The sequence below is a fragment of the Chelonoidis abingdonii genome, chromosome 10 (genome assembly GCF_003597395.2).
Source record: "Chelonoidis abingdonii isolate Lonesome George chromosome 10, CheloAbing_2.0, whole genome shotgun sequence".
Taxonomy (NCBI): domain Eukaryota; kingdom Metazoa; phylum Chordata; order Testudines; family Testudinidae; genus Chelonoidis; species Chelonoidis abingdonii.
Genome location: NC_133778.1, coordinates 35,554,285 through 35,574,890, shown reverse-complemented (window position 1 = coordinate 35,574,890; position 20,606 = coordinate 35,554,285). Strand labels below are relative to the sequence as shown.

The window sequence follows — 20,606 nt, the reverse complement described above, 5'->3', positions numbered from 1 at the left end:
CATTAAGGTTACCTTCATCTTGTGCAGTGACATTGTGGATAGTCATATAATGACAGCGACCTTCACTTCTAAAACTGTATTTATGACTCTCCCGCAGTTCAGTGGAGCCTTTATACCATGTCACAACTGCGTCATCAAAAGAGACCTCACACTCAAAGGTTGCAGACTGGTGTTCACTCACCACTATATTCTGTATGCTCTTTGTGAACTGAATGGGCTCAGCTGGTTTGGAAACAAAACAAAAATATATTAGTTATCCTTGTTGCAATAGACCTTTGTTGGTTTGTACAGTAACTCATCACTTAAAGTTGTAGTTATGTTCCTGAAAAATGAGACTTTAAGTGAAACAATGTTAAGCAAATCCAATTTCCCCATAAGAATTAATGTAAATAGGAGGGTTAGGTTCCAGGGAAATTTTTTTCACCAGAAAAAAAAATATATCTGTATCTATACACACACACACACACACATACACACACAGAGTATAAGTTTTAAACAAACAATTTAATGCTGTACACAGCTATGATGATTGTGAAGCTTGGTTGAGATGGTGAAGTCAGAGGGTGGAAGAGAGAGGGATATTTCCCAGGGAATGCCTTTCTGCTAAATGATGAACAAACACTCAGCTAAGCCCTTAAGGGTTAACACATTGCTGTTAATGTAGCCTCACACTCTATAAGGTAGCACAAATGGAGGGAGAGGAGACAGCATGGCAGACAGAGACAGAGACACACACCCTGTGTATGAGAGAGAGTACACTGACCACACTCTAAGTACTTTGCCTTTTTGAGTAGATCAGCAAGTTGAGACAGCAGCTGCTGCTAGCAAGCTCCCTCTGTCCTGAGCCCACACAGCTCTGTGGAGATGGGGTAAGCGAGGGACAGGAGCAGGTGGGAAGGAGACACCCTGATATTAGTCCCCCCTTCTCCGCCCCCCCTGCACAGCAAGCAGGTGGCTCCTGGGAGCAGCTCCAAGGCAGAGGGCAGGAGCAGCACATGGCAGTGGGGGGATGGACCGCTGAACTGCCCGGCAATTGATAGCCTGCTGGGCGGCTGCTGCACAGGTAACTTAGGGGAGCAGGGAGCTGATGGGGGAGATACCAGTCCACCCTGGTTCCAAGCCCCCACCCACTAGCTCCAATGGGCTGCTCTTTCTGCAAGCAGTGGACAAAGCAGGCGACTGCCAAACAACCTTATAAGGGAGCATTGCAAAACTTTAAATGAGCATATTCTCTAATTGATGAGCAACGTAACAACGAAACAGCATTAACCAGGATGACTTTAAGTGAGGAGTTACTGTATATAATTTATTGTAATTCCATAAACGAACAACAGACATCTACTAGGATACTGAAAAAGGAAATTAAGAAAAAAGAAACACAAAGAAATGTGTATTCATCATTCTATTTCCTGTGAAGTGCTCCATTTAGGAGTGAAGTTAAGAAGACACAAAAGTATTGCCACAACAAGATTATTATAAGAAGTATTCAAGAGAAGTCATTAAAGCAATTAAGAAAAGATAAAGAATGCTTGGTGTTTAGGCACTTCGGAAGTCTGAAACCTCAGGAAAATATAAACATCTCAGAAAGAGGAGACTAAACAGGATAAACATAACTCAGATCAAAGTTTCAGAGTGGTATGGCAACACCCATTTTTTCATGTTCTCTGTGTATTTTTATCTATCTATCTATCTATCCATCCATCCATCCATATCTCTTCCTACTGTATTTTCCCCTGCATGCATCTGAAATTTGTTAGTCTCTAAGGTGCCACAAGTACTCCTCATTCTTTTTTCAGATCAAAGTGTTTCAGAGTAATGGGTCATATTAATTACACAAATAAAATATTATTAGGTTATCCTGGCAGTGGTATCTCCTTCAAAGAAATGGATCAGCAGAATTTCCCATCAGGTCCATCTTCTGTTAACTGAGCATCAAGAAACTCTTTCAAGAAACCATAACAAAGAGATTTCCATCTGTTTACAAACCTTCAATGGTTAGATCTGCAGTTGTTTCTAGATTGTGAAGCTTGCAGGTATACTGTCCCTGGTCTTCTGTTCTAACATCTTTGATGATTAGTTTGTGTATTTTCTCTGAGACTTGTGTTGAGTATCTTCCTCCTATCTTAATGGCTTTTCCATTTCTATACCATTGAGATTTGGCATTTGGGATAGAGAACTGACAAATCAGGGTACAAGTGCGTCCTTCCTTGAAAGCAGTATCATGAAGATTCCGTTCAACTGCAGGTGCTGTTAGCATGTTAAAATACATATTTTAGTAGATATCTGAGTGTTAAATTAAAAAGTATAAAATACTTTCAAATAGAAACTTTAAACGTACACTTACCAATCACAGTTAGCTTTGCACTACCAATATGTGGACCACAGACAACCCTGAAATTCCCCTGATCTGCAGGTTGGCAGTTCCTGATTCTGAGTATGTGCCGATCACCTTTAATTTTTATTTCATATTTGTTACTAGAATCCAATTTTTGAGTTCCTTTGTACCAGGAGAGTTTGATTTCTGGATAATTAATTTTAATTTCACATTCAAATATAGCGTCCTCATCTGCTAAAACGGTCTGGTTTTCAATATCGCTGATGAGAGTAATAGGCTGAAAAATATGATTTTAAAAGGTTCAGTCTTCATTCCAAGATCACACTTCCTATTATGTGATTAAATATTTTACTATCAAGTCAAAGCCATCATTTCACCTCTGTCTCTGTGACTCTTCGATGAATAAATGATACAAGTTCCTCAAATCCCTGTTCTCCTTTGCGAACTCTCTCTGTGATTTCAGTTTCCTGAAAACAGACATGATGTGGTTTAACGTGAAGTAACACTACTGGGAAATAGCTAGGACCCATGTGTTTATATCTGTCCCTCCCTCCTGCCCAACAAGTCTGGAGAGTCATGTATCTCTTTAAATGAACCTTCTGCAAACCCATAGCTCACTTTAACCTCCTTCCCAGCCCATCTTACAGGTTCTGTGTCACCAAGATCCTCTGGACAAAGACATGGAGACAGGACTTACTTGGACAGAAAGGTCACTGTTGGTAGTGGCACTGCCTCACCCAGTGCTTGAGCATGCCGGAAGTTCGCAGAGTGAGACATGATAGGATAGGAATCTGAATCTCTTATGCAAACAGCGATGTCACATCTAGGACATCAAGCCTGGTGCCAGAAACCATGTTACTCTTAACATTCCCAGTGCCACAGTCTTACTAGGTCTTACCAATCTATGACTTTCTTCCTCTTGGCTTTGCTTTAGCAGCTCAAAGGCTTGGAGGAGGCCACGGAAATCTGTAATTCCATACATGCGAGCATACTTCTCATATTCTTTAGGATCAACATTTTTGAGAAGTTCCATGATATCAATGGGCTTCTCTTCCTCTTCTTCCTTCTTTTTGGTTGGAGTACTATTTAAGCAAGGGGATTAATTAGAAAACATGCACAATATTTCTCCTTTCTAAGAGAATCCTTTGGGAAACCAAGTCTGCTTAAAATTGTTTGGTATAGAGCCAGCCTACAGGTTAGTGCTGGAGGGGTCTTATGTGCCTAATAGTTTGTAGGATAAGTGCTCGCTACTCATGATTTCAAGGGGATTCTTAGCTAACTGAAAGACTGTTGATATGAGTACGTCTTGATGGGATCAAGGCCAATATATAATTGGTGTCAACCTGTTCAATACAGTGTGAATACTAATAATTATATCTGGATCAGAGATACAATTAAAATATTCCCCAGTGTAGAGATTATAGACAAATCTAGACAAGATTCTTATGCCTACCTCTTCAGTTTGGCTCTCAGATCTCCTTCAATTACTTCTTCCTTTCTTCGTTCTTCAACTTGAAGTTCGACACTGGTCTCAATTTCACCATGTTCATTGAAAGCTACACATCTGTACGTTCCAGAATCAGTTTTTGTTGCATCCCTTATTTCTAGTTTGGCTTCGTCTCCTCTCTGCTGGATGAAAATGCGACCTCCCTGGTTGAGTTGTCTCCACTTTCCCTTAGTCCATTTAACATTTGGGATTGGATCACCTCCAACTTTAGCAAGAAATGTTGCAACACTCTCTATAGAAAAATACATAATCAAGAAGCTCATCTTTCACATGTCTAAGACAGCAGGAGATAATATCATATTGCAATGCAACAAATAGAGAAAATGACATTTTTGGAGAATGAACTTACTTTCCACAATTTTGATACTCTTAGGCTCTGAGATAAAGTACAGCTTTCCATCCACTGGTGCTTTCTTAGCTGCTGGTGCAGCTGCTGGTTTTTCTGGAAAATAGGTGTAAGGAATTAAGATGGAGGGTTTAATAGAACAGCTCAGGCATAACAAATTTTTTTACTCCGCTGAATGAGAAGGGATGTACTATCGGGATATTTTTATTGCAGCTGAATCCATTTACTAAATCAGTATATGCAGTCCATGTGTGAAAGAAAAAAATGCGAAGTACTTTCCAATGACTTTCAATAAGTTGTCATTTCATTCCTAAAATGGAAGCAGACACTCTGGCCTGATTCTGATCTCTGTTACAGCATGTAAATTTTAATTTACATTAATGTAAACGACATCAGACTCGGGTTCTGATTTTTTTTAAATGGATTACTTTAATTAAGATTCTTAAATGCATAGCTGGTCACATAAATAAGTGGCCTGATTTTCAAAAGTGCTGATTAGTTGGTTACCCAGCAACTCTCAGGTCAGGACAGTAACAAAGAGCTTCTCTTTAGCACTCCTTTCTTAAAAGCCTGGCCCACAAGGTTTCTTAGAGTTATGATCAACCTACAGCTAGAAGTTTAAAATGACTAAGCTGCTGTAGGCCACTGCTGCCTCCATGCTTAGGTGGTGCTACCTTAATATGTTCATGACTGAAGAGCTCAGATGCTATAGAATGGGTAACAAAATAAAGTATCTTTGACAGAGAGAGAGAGAGAGAGTCTCATCCCCAAACTGTGTTAATTTCAATTGAGTGAGGGGGGCATGTGGGTTGAAGCTGAGATAGCCCAGCCCAATTAATTCCACTGCTGTCTCTGAACTGGGCAAAGAATTCTTTCTTATGTGCTCCCCAGCCTTCTTCCTTACTCTATTATCTTTTTGGCTGGCTCACTCCAGACTGTGCTGTGTCTCATGGTGCCACATAGGCATGGAGCACTCTCCCTGACAATATACCAAATTCCCTTAGTAATGTCCTACAAGGCATGCCTAAACCCCCATCTTCCCCATGGAGCATGCATGCTCTGGAGACTGAAGCCCGCTCTGTCGGCTTGGTCTTGCCTCAAACCCTTTGTTTTGTCTGCAAGGTTAAATTCTAAAACCTGAGGGTGGGGATCTAATGTTCATTTGACACAGACCTCCTAATGTATACATTGTATATTTATGGTGTTACATTAATTATCATTAAATATAATGCTACAATAAGGCCAGTATTTCAGATTACATAATATTTTATGATCTAACAAATACACTGGTTATTTTCTATTTGATTATGAACTACTTAATTCACAGAAAACAAAGATGTGAGCATTGTTGTTTTGGTATAAACTGCCATCACAAGACATGGTTTTTCTCTTTTACTATACCTTTCACTGTCACTTTTGACTTGCAAGAGTCACTTCCAGCCACATTTATAGCTTTGCACACATATTCGCCTGCATCAGTTTTAGTAACTGCGGTGAGTTCCAAAAGAGCTGTTCCATTAGCAAAGCTAAAGTTGCATTTATCTGAAGCTTTTATTTCTCTCCCAGCCTTCAGCCACTGAATCCTGATTGGCTGTGATCCCTGGACGTGGCAGCTGAGCTGCAAAATATCTCCTTCTGCTATTGTCACTGGTCTAAGAGGTTGGTCAAACACTGGTGGCTTTTTTGGTTCTGGAATTGGAAAATATTTTAGTAAATAATCAAGAAAGAAATGTGTGTTATGAACATGAGAGAGAAACACAGGAAATAAATGAAATCTTGACTCTAACAAGTCAGTCGTATCTACAAGTAAGAGAATGATAAGCAATGTCTGTTGATACATACAAGTCTGGTTTCTGAGAATACTAATGCTACATAGTATTAGAAAAAATAGTATGGAAAATATACTTTTTCACAAGCCTGCAAGAAGAGAGCTTTATATATTCCATCTTCTTTCAGTGCAGTAGTATAAATTTGCACTCATTCTTAAAGAATATTAAAACAACTAAAGCACCATTGCTATTCTTCATATTTTGCTTAAGCACTTTTTATAAGACTAAGCAATGCAATATATTACAAAAGCAATTATTGCTGAAGTCCATTTTACCACAGCAAACTGCCCTGGCTGTACAAATTTAGACATATATGCATTTGTTCTGAACCTTCCAACAATGAAAGAAAAGCTGCACATCTTGCATAGCAAAACTGCCATTACATGAAAAGAAAATGAGTAGAGATTTGATGCATATTATGGGACCTCAAGTTTTTAGATCACTAAATGTTCAAGCTGATCTGTTTTTACAATCTTAATTCATAGTTTACACCAGATATAACTGGTTACCTCATCATCATTGTCATAAATTTTAAAGCAACATTAATCTGACTTTAACCTAGAAAGTCAAATTAATTGCTTGCTTTTGTGGTTTAACTCAATCCCATCCTGGATGCCCTCAAAAGCAAGAGTGAGGAACAGTGATAATGCAATTGGTGGGAAAGATACGCAAGCAAATCTATTGACATTAATGTAGGCAAAAAGAAACCAGTATTACAGGTTTTTAATTTCTACTGTGTTAAATGTATGTCTTGGGTGACATCACATAATATCTCACAATATTATCTGACATAATATAAAAGACAGTATAATGGGAAGAGCAGAGGATCAATCCATCCTGATCTTATGCATTAGCAGATGAGTTTGGAAAAATCGCAATTTCAAATAGAGGACGATAAAATGGCCTGATGTATTTTTGGCACCACGTGGAGATCAGCCACATGTAACTTAGCTACTCCTCAGTTTGGTTGTCCTATTTGGCAGGGACAAAAGTTTTATCTTATGACTCAATGTGTGGAGGAACTGAGCACTACTATTCCATATGAAATCACCTGGCAATGCAGGTGTTTGAAAACCAGGCCAGGGTGTAGGACCCACTAAAATATTTCTTTGCTTGGGGTAGGCAATCATGCATTTGCAGAGCAGGTATGTTACAACTCTACCGTCAGGTATGCATGACCAAACTAGTTAGTTTATGTGAGAGTTGCACAGGTGTAAATATAGGCCAAAATAAAACCATCTCATGCACATTTTACTTTGCTCATTCCATACAGTTCCCCTGCAAAACACCAATGCAGGTTCAAATGAAGTGTCAGCATAGGCTTATTTTTATGAGTAATCTAGATGTTACTGTTTAAAGTATGACATACATCATGTTGCAGTAGGGAAAAGAGGAAAAAAACAAATGTACAAGAAAAAGACATGCAATGGAGTAGACAGTGTGTTTGCACTACACTTGTTAAGAACTAGATAAATAATTCACAAAATACTTTCTAAACACATTATGTACTATGCTCAGAATGCATATTAAGGGTATGGACTTCCAAAGATATATGATAAATTGGGATTATCTATGCATGATAGCTCCCAAAGGACAGTATGCAAAAAGTAAAAAACAAAACCAAAAACAACAACAAAAAAACCCCAAAGGCTCTGATTCTTGCATTAATAATTAGATGTTAAATGAGCTATTTCTGAGAAATGTTGACATTGTCCCACAAAAATCCATCACACTTTAGTGAACAAATATTCCAGGTATGGTCTGGAATTTGTTTCATTACCAGGAATAATTATGGCATATTGCAAACCTCTAGCCATTCATAGCATGCACAGTCTTGGGTTATTATTTGCTACTAATATGTATTGATAGCAGCAAGGTTTGTGTAATACCGTTCTCTAACTAAAATATAGAAAGCTACAGAAGCGCAGTCACTATTTTGTTGTATACTATTTCTATTATATTCTAAGGTGAAAGGAATAGAAATACTGTGCCCAAAGTCTATCCTGAAATACAGAGCTTGCATTGAAGTTCATGAGAGTTGTGCCTGTGTATCTAAAGCAGGAATTGGGGCCATTATTTCATTGTGTAAATTGTATTGAATTTAATATTGTTCGAACACTATTATATATGGCCCAAAGATAAGACTCCTAGAGAGAATTATTTGATTAGCTATGGAAGGCGTATATTGACAGCTAACATGTTGATAAAGAAAACTAACACCACAGTGAGGCAAAATATGAAATTAACTAACCTTTAATAATAATGGAAGAAGTACACAATACACTTCCTGCTTCATTGGACACTTTGCAGGTATATAAACCAGCATCAGCCTGCGCTGCACTCTTAATTTGCAGAAGAATGGTGTTTTTTAGGAATGATATTTCACAATTAGGACTCTGATAGATCTCTTGGTTGTTTTTATACCAAGCAACGGTCAGAGGCTGAGAACCAGAAACACGGCCCTCAAGTTTAAGGATATTCCCTTCTGTTTCTTCTACTATTTCAGACAGTTTCTTTGTAAAACTAGGTGGAATTTTTCGTTCTGCAAGAAATGAACATAGTCCTTAAATTCTAAAAATAAATTTTAAGATCAAATATTCAGTAGAAGACTTTTCAAGAAATACCTCTAATTACTATATGTTGTTAAAAAACAGTTTGTATACACATTTTTTTTTAAACAAAAGGTATGCAGGAACAGGAAAATACCACACTGTATAAATGGATGTGGAGTTTTGCTATTTAAAAAGTAATAAAAAAATTACTTATACGGCTTTTAAGAAAAATGTCCTCTTTAAACAAAATCAAGATCATACGTATAAGCTACAAGGAACAAACCAGATTTTGTACAAAGCACTTAAAATGAAAAAGTCTGTAAACTTTCAAAGAAAGTAGACTAAAGAAAACATTATCTCCTCCTCACAATTCTCCCCACACTTTCCTTTAAAGACCTTTCAGTTCCTCCTAATACATACTTTAATACACATTTTCTAATCCATATATTGAAAAGATGGTCTCAAACTTATCTAGCAACAAGATGACTTATTTATTTTAGATATAAAGGAATTCATACACATGGATCAGTCAATACCTTTAATACTAAGTTGAGCTGCGCAAGAGTCCTTTCCAACTTCATTGCTAGCATGGCATGTATAAGTTCCAGAGTCTGCATTGTCAATGTTCAGAACTGTCAAATAAGCAATGTTGTCTACATAACTAATCTGGTATTTTCGTCCAGTCCGTATCTCTTGGTTATTTTTTGCCCAAGTGACCTTAATTGGTTGTGTTCCTGATATGTGGCATTCAAAGTCAGCACTATCCCCAGCAAAAGCATCCACGGGTGCAATTGGGATATCAAACAGTGGAGGATTCTTCCCTTCTACAGGACGAAAGAAACAAAAAAATATATAGCTTTTAAAAGATTAATTTTCTTAAACCATATTGTTAAACAAATGTTGCACTTATTGTTTTAAGTTAAGATGGAAATTTTAAAATGACCTGTTGATGTTGAAGGAAAATAACCAACCAACCTGTAAGCACGAGCCTGGCACTGGAAGAAACAGTTCCAATAGCATTGGAAGCTGTACAAGTGTACTGTCCAGCAAGGCTCTTGTCAGTCTGCAAAAACTGGAGAGTTGCTACGTTATTCAAGAAGGAGGTTTGCACATTATAGCTATCTTGGATATGTACGCCGTCTTTAGACCAGGATACTTCAATAGGTTCTGAGCCAGTTATGCAACAATCAAATGTAACTGGTAAGCCAATAGTTTCATGAATGTCTCTCAATGTTCGTGTGAATGAAGGAGGAAATTTACGCTCTGCAAGGAAAGAAGTATTGCACAATGAAAACTTTAGGAAGTTATCCAGCTTTGGTGAACTCTCCAGTAAGCACTGCCTAAAAAGATACTCTATTGTGATCTAGATGGTAGATTTACAAGAAGATACTGGATGATCCAGTTACCGTTTTTAACCAGCTTGCCTAATATAAAACAGTAAGAGGCCCACAAAAGATCAAAGAGATTATATGTTAGACCATTTAGTTTGGGGATTGGTGTGAAGAGAGGGATCTGCCCACGGATGCTAGGAAGAATACAATGCATCCTTCCTGTCTCATTGAAGTCCATGTTCTAAAGTTGTAAATAAAGGCAGAACATAACCTTAATGTTTGATCAATGCTCACATTTTCTACAGTGTAAAGAGCAAGAAGAATAACTGGGGACATGCCCTAAACTGATGGGGAAGACACAGAAGCCACTATGTCTTAGAGGGAGCACAGTACAATTTCATGGGAATTTCTTCCCAGCCAGTTCTTTGCTATTGAAAGGTAATAAATGCTGCAGGGCCTCTTGACTTGGGTAGTTTCTGACTGGTCATGTAAAGACACTGGGTGTTTCTGAAAAAAGGCTTTTCTTTCCTGAAACACCACACCAGAAGAAAGTAAATTTTTATTCTTGGTAACATAAAATATTCACCTTGAACAGAAAGCAAAGCTGATGAAGAAGCCTCTCCAACACTGTTTTCTGCTTTGCAGATATACTTCCCACTATCACCACTATCCACCTGGCTGAAAACCAAAGTGGCAACATTGTTCTTAAAGTACATTTTAGAGGTAGGAGTTGCTCTTAGTTTTGTATCTCCTTTGTACCATGATACAATAATTTCTGGTGTGCCAGCAACTTGGCATTGTAATGACGCAGAATCCCCAACTGTCACCTGAACAGGTTCCAAGGTGTTGTAACAAAATAGGTGGTTCTAAAGAACAAAGACACATGATTAATTCCACAATTTAAATACCACAATGACCATTAGTATGAAAAAAGATTCTTTGTGGAATGCAGACACACCTAATACTGAGACTGCAGAGTGACAATATCTTGTCCAGAATCATTCTCAATGTGGGCAAATGTACTTGTCCCTGATCTTCCTATTGTTTACTACTGGGAACTTCCAGTATGGCAGAGGTTTCTGTGGTGGTGTGCTGCTTTGGCAGAATGAAACTACTTTGTATCCATTTTTCTTTCATAAGACATGCAATCGGAGGGGTACCAGAGTATGCTGCCATTCCAGAATTATATGTTTTCTTCTTCCACATTTGAGAGTATTCATTTTTATTCACAATTTAGCTGGTTCTATAGTGAACATTATTGAAGATAAAAGTTAAGTTGAGCAAGAGATTTTTTAAAGAAATGTTGTGAATTGTCAAGCCTGACAAACCTTTCACAAAGAGCTGTGTTGCTGCAACGAAACTTTGCCAGCTCATTAGTGACCAGGACAGGTGTAGTCTCACTTTGGAGTGGTCTGTACAGCAAACAGCTCCAAGTTCTGCAACTGATTTCCAGGAGATGTTGCATCTGTGTCCGGGTACTAGTTCAACGCTACCTCTTGAACCATTTAACCATCCAATGGAGGTGTGGCTTTTAGGATACTTGTAAAGTTTATATTTGCCCCAGATAAAACTTGCAGGGATCTGGTTTCTTCACGAAAGAAGGGATGGTTATACGACACACAGAAAGAGAAGTGCACTTTGATGGAAAGTAAAATATTCCTTACAAATACTGTGGTTTAGAATTCATGTGACAGGTCCAAAAATGGTAAATTGCAGCCAAAAAAAAGTATTTTTATCTGTAAGCTCCCCTTGTCCTGGATACTAACCTCTAACAGTCAAATATAGCCTGCATTCATCAGATCCACAGCACAGTTAGTAGCTGAGCATGAGTAAGTTCCTCTTATCAGATTCCTTTAGTGTGTTTCATTTCAAGAAGCAGTATTGTCATGTGACAGTCATCTGATACTTGTTCCATAGTGTCTCATGTCATCATGGACCAGGAGGAAAGAAATCGGTCGTGACCCAGACTTTGCCAATTCCAGCACAACAGATAAACCAGAGAGACCATTTTAACTTCTTTCAGTTTCTTGTGAAAGAAGAAGGAGGTATAATGCGATCTGTATAGGATAAAACACAGCTATAAATATTACAACAGGTTATAACTTAAAGTGTGATGGCTTTCCAGTATCTAGCCAGAAATATCACACTTTTCCTTTGGACATCTGGAATTGGTGTCAGAGAATACTAAGAAGCATAATTTGTCCCCACAGGGCCTGATGTAGTGAGAGAAGATATAAGAACGAGTTTGTAGGATATCTAGAAATCTGTTCAACTCACATCCCTATATGAGGATCACTTTTCCTCCTTTTAATTTTTTCAATAATTCCTATAGGGTAAGACAATTTGACCATTTGGGATGTGCAGACTCAATTGATGAGACTGCCCAAGCAACAGCTTTCTTTGTGACAGTGTGAAAAAATTGTGCATGAGGGCTTCAACGTACTCCCTCCCTCATTGATCTCCACCAACACTAGCGGACCACTAGGGTGCCTTAAGTCACATTAGCGGTGCAGTCTTCCCAAATTGGCAGAAGCCTGACGTGACACCGAAGGAACGCATGTTTGTGTAACGCCTTTAAAGAAAGTGTAAGACTCAAAGATAATTCACAAGTTAATCAACCTATTGAAAAAAACCTTTTTTTTTGGGGAAAAACACGCACTGAAGCTGTTGCACCTGCTTTTGGCCAACCAACTGTTTTTCACCTTCAAAAGTGTACTCCCCCTGTCTTCTACTTTTGCATTTTGAGGATCTTAGCCCAGACAGTTTTGTTGAGAATAGCTAATTTTGTTACTCTGTTAGTAGGACAGCTCTTTCCCATTCTTAAACCACCTTAGTTAGTGAGCTCGGAGTTTGGCCGTCCACTTGTGCATTCTAGAGTTACAGAGTTCCAAGAGTGACTTTCATATGGCCGGCGCTTCTCTACATGCACTGCAGGTTTCTGAATGATGACAAATCACAGCCATATTGATAACGGATGGGGAGATGCAATCAGTTTTGTTCAGTGAGGTTAAAATATCATCATTATTGTTTTGTTTCCTTGTTACCAACCTTAGAACTGACAGAGTGGCAAGCACTCTTGAACTCCAGCATTTCATTTTTTGATCTGGACGATGACTATTTTTCCAGCACTGGGCTGGTTATGCTTTGTCCAAATCCGTTAGGTAGAGTTGCAACATTTTCTGACTGGAAATCCAAAGATTTTCGTTTCTGTAACATTTCCCCTTTGTCTTTTCAGCCACCAGAACAGAAATGGGGGGATCCTTCTTACTGTGGGCCTGCAGCTCAACTGTGTCCCCTACTTACAGCAGTGAAATCACTTGAGCTTTTTTCACAACATTGGTGTGGCTGTGAAGAGAGATACTTCATGTTTAAAACCACAAGGAGTAGTGCAGGAGAGAGTGATGAGATGACATTGATGCTAGGAATATAACTGATTTTGCAAATATTATACACACCTTTTAGATGTTTATAAGTTAACGCAAGTGCACTCCTACATCAGTTATGGCCTTACAATGATATTCGCCTACATTGCTGGCATCCCATCCACGCTAAGGATGTGAATACTAGCAAGGTAGTTCTCTGACATGATTTTGTACTTCTTGCTACTTTTAATTTCTCTTTTGTCCTTATACCATGAAATTTGGAAAGGAGGAGTGCCCCGAAGCTCACACTCAAGATGGACATCAGAACCTTTCAAAGTCTCAACCGGATGGGGTTTCTTGCTGAAAACAGGGGGTGCTATGAAAACAGACAGAAAGTTGGGTTTCTGTTAATTCTGTTCAGGACATCACAGAGAAAAAAACATTTAAACACTAAATTGTATTGCTATGTTGGACTGATATGGAAGAGTAAAGATATGAGTCACAATAAGAGATTACTTTCATGCCATGGCACACTGGTGAGATATGTATCTTGCATTCTGAGAAGTTTCTATTCATCTATCTGACTAAAGATAATATTTTTACTCTTTAACTGCAAGTAAAGTGGAGAAATCATAGACAGAAAGACACACAGACAGAAGTTCTGACCTTTCACTTTTAATGAGGTACTTGTGCTTGCACTACCCGCTGCATTGCGAGCTTCACAAGTGTAATCTCCACTGTCTTCCACACTGAGATTGTGCATTTCAATGACTGCCATGGAATCAATGAAGGACATTCTGTATTTTTCACCATCATGGATTTCAGTTTCATCTTTGTACCAGCTGACTTTGATTTCTGGAGAGCCGCCTATTTTGCATTCATATCTAGTAAAATCATGCTCTTTTACAACTCTAGAGGAGTCTAGCTTTGTTATAATCATTGGTGGTTCTATAAAATCAAAGAAAAGGATAAACATGATGATACACTAAATTGCACTGATCCATTAAATGCTTAAATTAATGAACTATCTAATCAAAAGCACAGACTTGGAGTGTGGTGAGTAGTTAATATATCTACAAAATGTGAATTTACACTAGCCAGTGATATACGTGGTGGCAGCATGACAAGAATGAACACATAGCTTGAAAAGAAGAGTATTTTAGAAAACAAGAAAGAAAATTGTATTATAAATGCAGACAAAGAAGACAAGAAATCTGAGACTTGTATTGAATATCTCCCTCTTGTCTTAATGGCTTTTCCATTTCTATACCACTGAGATTTGGCATTTGGGATAGAGAACTGACAAATCAGGGCACAAGTGCATCCTTCCTTGAAAGCAGAATCACAAAGATTCCGTTCAACTGCAGGGTCTATTAGCAGGTTAATATATATATATATATTTATGTATTAGTAGGAATCAGATAGTATTAAATTAAGAGTGTAAATTATTTTCAAATAGAAACTTTAAACGTACACTTACCAATCACAGTTAGCTTTGCACTAGCAATATGTGGACCACAGACAACCCTGAAATTCCCCTGATCTGCAGGTTGGCAGTTCCTGATTCTGAGTATGTGCCGATCACCTTTAATTTTTATTTCATACTTGTTACTAGAATTCAATTTTTGAGTTCCTTTGTACCAGGAGAGTTTGATTTCTGGATAATTAATCTTAATTTCACATTCAAATATAGCGTCTTCATCTGCTAAAACGGCCTGGTTTTCAATATCCCTGATGAGAGTAATAGGCTGAAAAATATGATTTTAAAAGGTTCAGTCTTCATTCCAAGATCACACTTTCTATTATGTGATTAAATATTTTACTATCAAGTCAAAACCATCATGTCACCTCTGTCTGTGTGAGTCTTTGCTGAATAAATGATACAAGTTCGTCAAATTCCTGTTCTTCTTTGCGAGCTCTCTCTGTTACCTCAATTTCCTGGAGAAACACATGACATGATTTAACATGAAGTAACACTATTGGGAAATAGCTAAGATCCATGTATTTATATCTGCTCCCCCCATAAGAAGTCTGAAGAGTCGTATATCTCTCTAACTGAACTTTCTGCAAACCCATAGCTCACTATAAGCTTCTTCCCAGCCCATCTTACAGGTTCCATGTCACCAAGATCCTCTGGACAAAGACATGGAGACAGGACTTACTTGGATAGAAAGGTCACTGTTGGTAGCAGCACTGCCTCACCCAGGCCTGGTCTACACTACGCTGTTAAACTGATTTTAACAGCGTTAAATCGATTTAACGTTACACCCGTCCACACTACACTGCTCTTTATATCGATTTAAAGGGCTCTTTAAATCGATTTCTGTACTCCTACAAAACGAGAGGAGTAACGCTAAAATCGATATTACTATATCGGATTAGGTACGTGCGGACGCAAATCAACGTTATTGGCCTCAATTATTTTACGTAGCTACCCACAGTTGCACCGCTTCCAGAAATCGAGCTAGCCTCCGGACCATGGACGCACAACCCCGAATTAATGTGCCTTGTGTGCGACGCGCACAATCGACTTTTAATATCTGTTTTATAAAATCGGTTTAATGCTAATTCGAATTTATCCTGTAGTTGTAGATGTGTAGGACTCATGTTTGAGCATGCTGGAGTCGCAGAGTGAGACATGATGGATAGGAATTCTGAATCTCTTATGCAAACAGCGATGTCACAACTAGGACATCAAGCCTGGTGCCAGAACCATGTTTACTCTTAACATTTCCCACGCCACCGCCATCTGACTAGGTCTTTACCAATATGACTTTCTCCTCTTGGCTTTGCTTTAGCAGCTCAAAGGTCTGTGAGGAGGTCCACGGAAATCTTAATTCCATACATGCGCAGCATACTTCCATATTCTTAGATCAACATTTTTTGGAAGTTCCATGATATCAATGGGCTTCTCTTTCCTCTTTCTTCCTTCTTTTGGTTGGCAGTACTATTTAAGCAAGGGGATTAATTAGAAACATGCACAATATTTCTCCTTTCTCTAAAAAATCCTTTGGGGAAACTAAGTCTGCTTAATTGTTTGGTACAGAGCAGCCTACAGGTTAGTGCTGGAGGGGCCTTATGTGTCCTAATAGTTATGTAGGATAAATGCTCGCTACTCATGACTTCAAGGGATTCTTAGCTAACTGAAACACTGTTGATATGAGTACGTCTTTGATGGGATCAAGCCATATATAATTGGTATCAACCCTGTTCAATACAGTGTGAATACTAATAATTACATCTGATCAGAGATACATTAAAATATTCCCAGTGTAGAGATAATAGACAATCTAACAAGATTCTTATGCCTACCTCTTCAGTTTGGGCTCTCAGATCTCCTTCAATTACTTCTTGCTTCGTTCTTCAACTTGTAGGTTGGCACTGCTCTCAATTTCCCATGTTCATTAAAAGCTACACATCTTGACATTCCAGAATCAGTTTTGTTGCATCCTTTATTTCTAGTTTGGCTTCATCTCATTCTCTTGCTGGATGATAATACGAATCTCCCTGGTTGAGTTGTCTCCACTTTCCCTTAGTCCATTTAACATTTGGGATCTGGTATCACCTCCAACTTTAGCAATAACATTCTGCAACACTCTCTACAGAAAAATACAAAATCAAGAAGCTCATCTTCACATGTTAAGACAGCAGGAGATATATCATACATCTAATACAACAAATAGAGAGATGACATATTTTTGAAAGAACAAGCTTACTTTCCATAACTTGAGATTCTGAGGCTCTGATGATAAGTACAGCCTTCCAGTCCACTGGCTGCTTTCTTAGCTGCTGGTGCAGCTGCTGGTTTTTTCTAGAAAATAGGTTTTAGGAATAAATGCAGGGTTTTATTAGAACAGCTCACTTTCAGGCATAACAACATTCTTTCTTCAATCCCCTAAATGGAATATTTTTTATTGTAGCTGAATCCACTTACTAAAGCAGGCATATGCAGTGCATATATGAAAGAAAAATGCCAACGTACTTTCCGATGACTTTCAATAAGTTGTAATCTGATTTCCTAAGATGGAAGCAGACACTGTAGGGCTTATTCTTATCTCTGTCACACCATGTAAATTTACATAGAAATAAATCATCAGAATCAGATTTTAAGATCTTCAAAAATGTATGACTTTAATTTAGGCTTTTAAATCAACCGCTGGCACATAAATAAATGGCTCTGATTTTCAACAAGTTCTCATCAGCTATTACCCAGCAGCTTCCACACAGGACAGTACCAAGGCGCTTTTTCTTGGTGCTCATTTCTTAAAGACCTGGCCTACAAGGTGTCTAGTTTTATTCATCAGCCTACAGCTAAAGATAAAAGGTGTCTGAGCAACTTCTAGGCCCAATTCATGCCTCTGTTCTAGGGCTGGTGCTACCTAGTACTGTCTAATGACTGTGAAGAGCTCAGATGCAATAGTGATGGTGGGATAAAATATTTGAAAGACAGAGTCTCATCCCCACTGTATTAATTTCAGTTTTAGTGAGGGTGCTGTCTGGGTTGAAGCTGAGATAGCCCAGCCCAATTAATTCCACTGCTGTCTCTGAACTGGGGCCAAAGAATTCTTCTTATGTGCTCCCAGCCTTCTTCCTTACTCTATTATCTTTTTGGCGGCTCACTCCAGACGTGTGCTGATGTCTCATGGTGCCACATAGGCATGGAGCACTCTCCCTGACCAATATACCAAATTCCCTTCAGTAACTGCTTCTACAAAGGCATGCCTAAATACCCCCATCTTCCCCATGGAGCATGCACTGCTTTCTGAGAACTGGAAGCACCGCTCTGCTCGCTGGTCTTCGCCTCAACCCTATTTTTGTTTTGTCTATGCAAGCTAAATTCTAAAAAAACCTGAGGGTGGGATCTACCATGTTTCATTGACACAGACCTCCTAACTGTATTACAATTGCTATATTATTCGGTGTCTACATTAATTATCATGTAAATTATAATGCTACATCATAAGGACCCAGTATTTCAGATATACGATAAATATTTCTATGATCTTTAACAACAGACATCTGGTTATTTTCTATTTGATTATGAACTACTTAATTCACAGAAAACAAAGATGTGAGCATTGTCGTTTTGGTATAAACTGCCATCACAAGACATGGTTTTTCTCTTTTACTATACCTTTCACTGTCACTTTTGACTTGCAAGAGTCACTTCCAGCCACATTTATAGCTTTGCACACATATTCGCCTGCATCAGTTTTAGTAACTGCGGTGAGTTCCAAAAGAGCTGTTCCATTAGCAAAGCTAAAGTTGCATTTATCTGAAGCTTTTATTTCTCTCCCAGCCTTCAGCCACTGAATCCTGATTGGCTGTGATCCCTGGACGTGGCAGCTGAGCTGCAAAATATCTCCTTCTGCTATTGTCACTGGTCTAAGAGGTTGGTCAAACACTGGTGGCTTTTTTGGTTCTGGAATTGGAAAATATTTTAGTAAATAATCAAGAAAGAAATGTGTGTTATGAACATGAGAGAGAAACACAGGAAATAAATGAAATCTTGACTCTAACAAGTCAGTCGTATCTACAAGTAAGAGAATGATAAGCAATGTCTGTTGATACATACAAGTCTGGTTTTCACAAGCATGCAAGAAGAGAGCTTTATGTATTCCATCTTCTATCAATGCAGTAATTATTTGGCACTCATTCTTAAAGACTATTAAAATAACTAAAGCACAGGAGCTAAGACTTCAAAAAAAGCAGATTTCAACAAAACTTAGAGTACTGGTCGGTATTGTCCCATGGGAAGAATAACCAAGCGAAAAAAGAGTTGAGGATAAATGGCAGTTTCTCAGGGAGACTACATTAAAGGCACAACTGCAAAGTATCCTGATGCGAAGGAAATATAGGAAGAATAGTAAGAGGCCAATATGGCTCCATTCTGAGCTGTTTAATGATCTAAAAATTAAAAAGGAATCATATAAAAAGTAGAAACCCAGACAAATTGCTAAAAGAATAGTACAAACATGTAGAAACAAAATCAGAAAGGTTAAGTCACAAAATGAGTTACACCTAGGAAGAGATATCAGTTCAATAAGAGGAGGATCGTTAATAAATTAGGATTAAGAGAAAGATGAAGGAAAGTGTCAGTCTTTGTGAACTCCTGGGAGGACTTGTGAGGTCCTAGAAGACTAGAGAAGGGCAAACATACTACTTATCTTTAAAAAGGGAACAATGAGAACCTGGAGTATTATAGACCTGTCATCCTAACTTTGATATGTGGAAAGATAATGGAACAATTATTAAACAATCAATTTTAAGCACTTGGAAATAATAGGGTTATAAGGAACAGCTGGCATGGATTTTTTCAAGAACAAATCATGCCAATACCAGTCTAATTTCCTTCTTTGACAGAGTTACTGGGCTAGTGGATAGAGAGAAGCAGTAGATGTGATACATCATGATTTTAATAAGTCTTTGGATACAGTCATACATCATATTCTCTTAAGCAAACCAGGGAAATGTGGTCTAGATGCACTTAGTATAAGGTAGGAGCACACCTTACTCAAGACCACACTCAAGAAGTAGTTATGAATGGTTCACTATCAAATGGGGAAGATGTATCTAGTGGGGCCAGCAGGGGTCAGTCTTGAGTCCAGTACTATTAAATGTTTTCATTAATGACTTGGATAAAGGAGTGGACAGTATGCTTATAAAATTTGCAGATGACACCAAGCTGGGGAGAAGTTGCAAACACTTTGAAGGACAGGATAAGAATACAAAACAACCTTGACAATTTGGAGAAATGGTCTGAATTCAACAAGATGACATTCAATAAAGACAAGTGCAACTACAAAATGGGAATTAACTGGATAGGTGATACTACTGCTAAAAGGGATCTGAGGATTATTGGGGAATCACAAATTAAATATGAGTCAACAATCTGATGCAGCTGCAAAAAAGACTAATATTCTGGGGTTTATTAACAGGAGTGTCCTATGTAAAACCTGGGACCTAATTGTCCCATTCAATGGGGCACTGGTGAGGCCACAGCTAGAGCACTGGGTCCAGTTCTGGACATCACACTTTATGAAAGATGTGGGCAAATTGGAGAGAGTGGGATGAGAGCAACAAAAATAAATAAATAAAAGGTTTAGAGGGAAAAAATTTCTTAAAATGGGCAAGTTTAGTCTTGAAAAAGAAGATTGAGGAAGAATCTGATAGTAATCTTCAAATATGCTCAGAGCTGTTATAAAGAGGACAGTGATCAATTGTTCTCCATGTCCACTGAAGGTCCCTAGAACAAAAAGTAATGGGCTTAATCTGCAGCAATTAATATTTAGGGTAGATATTAGGAGAAACTTTCTAACTATAAGGGTAGTTAAGCTCTGGAAT

The 20,606-nt window shown here is 38.3% G+C and overlaps 2 protein-coding genes across 2 annotated transcripts in view; both read right to left on the bottom strand.

Annotated features, from left to right (window-relative positions):
• Nucleotides 1-20,606, bottom strand: part of TTN (titin) — a 321,905-nt gene that overhangs the window by 177,743 nt on the left and 123,556 nt on the right. The window contains exons 107-110 of the mRNA XM_075069826.1: nucleotides 15,111-15,200; nucleotides 2,345-2,612; nucleotides 1,987-2,247; nucleotides 13-222 (exon numbers count right to left, since the gene is read on the bottom strand). Coding sequence (XP_074925927.1) covers nucleotides 13-222; nucleotides 1,987-2,247; nucleotides 2,345-2,612; nucleotides 15,111-15,200 — 829 coding nt within the window. The remainder of the gene's footprint in view (nucleotides 1-12; nucleotides 223-1,986; nucleotides 2,248-2,344; nucleotides 2,613-15,110; nucleotides 15,201-20,606) is intronic.
• LOC116817953 (titin-like) lies at nucleotides 2,704-14,202 on the bottom strand. The gene is made up of 12 exons (XM_075069805.1): nucleotides 13,929-14,202; nucleotides 13,428-13,638; nucleotides 13,204-13,330; nucleotides 10,487-10,766; nucleotides 9,545-9,832; nucleotides 9,106-9,393; nucleotides 8,269-8,559; nucleotides 5,590-5,877; nucleotides 4,192-4,284; nucleotides 3,789-4,074; nucleotides 3,234-3,417; nucleotides 2,704-2,802 (listed from the first exon to the last, which is right to left on the bottom strand). Exons 1-12 carry the CDS (start codon nucleotides 14,200-14,202, stop codon nucleotides 2,704-2,706), a joined length of 2,709 nt encoding a protein of 902 aa, XP_074925906.1.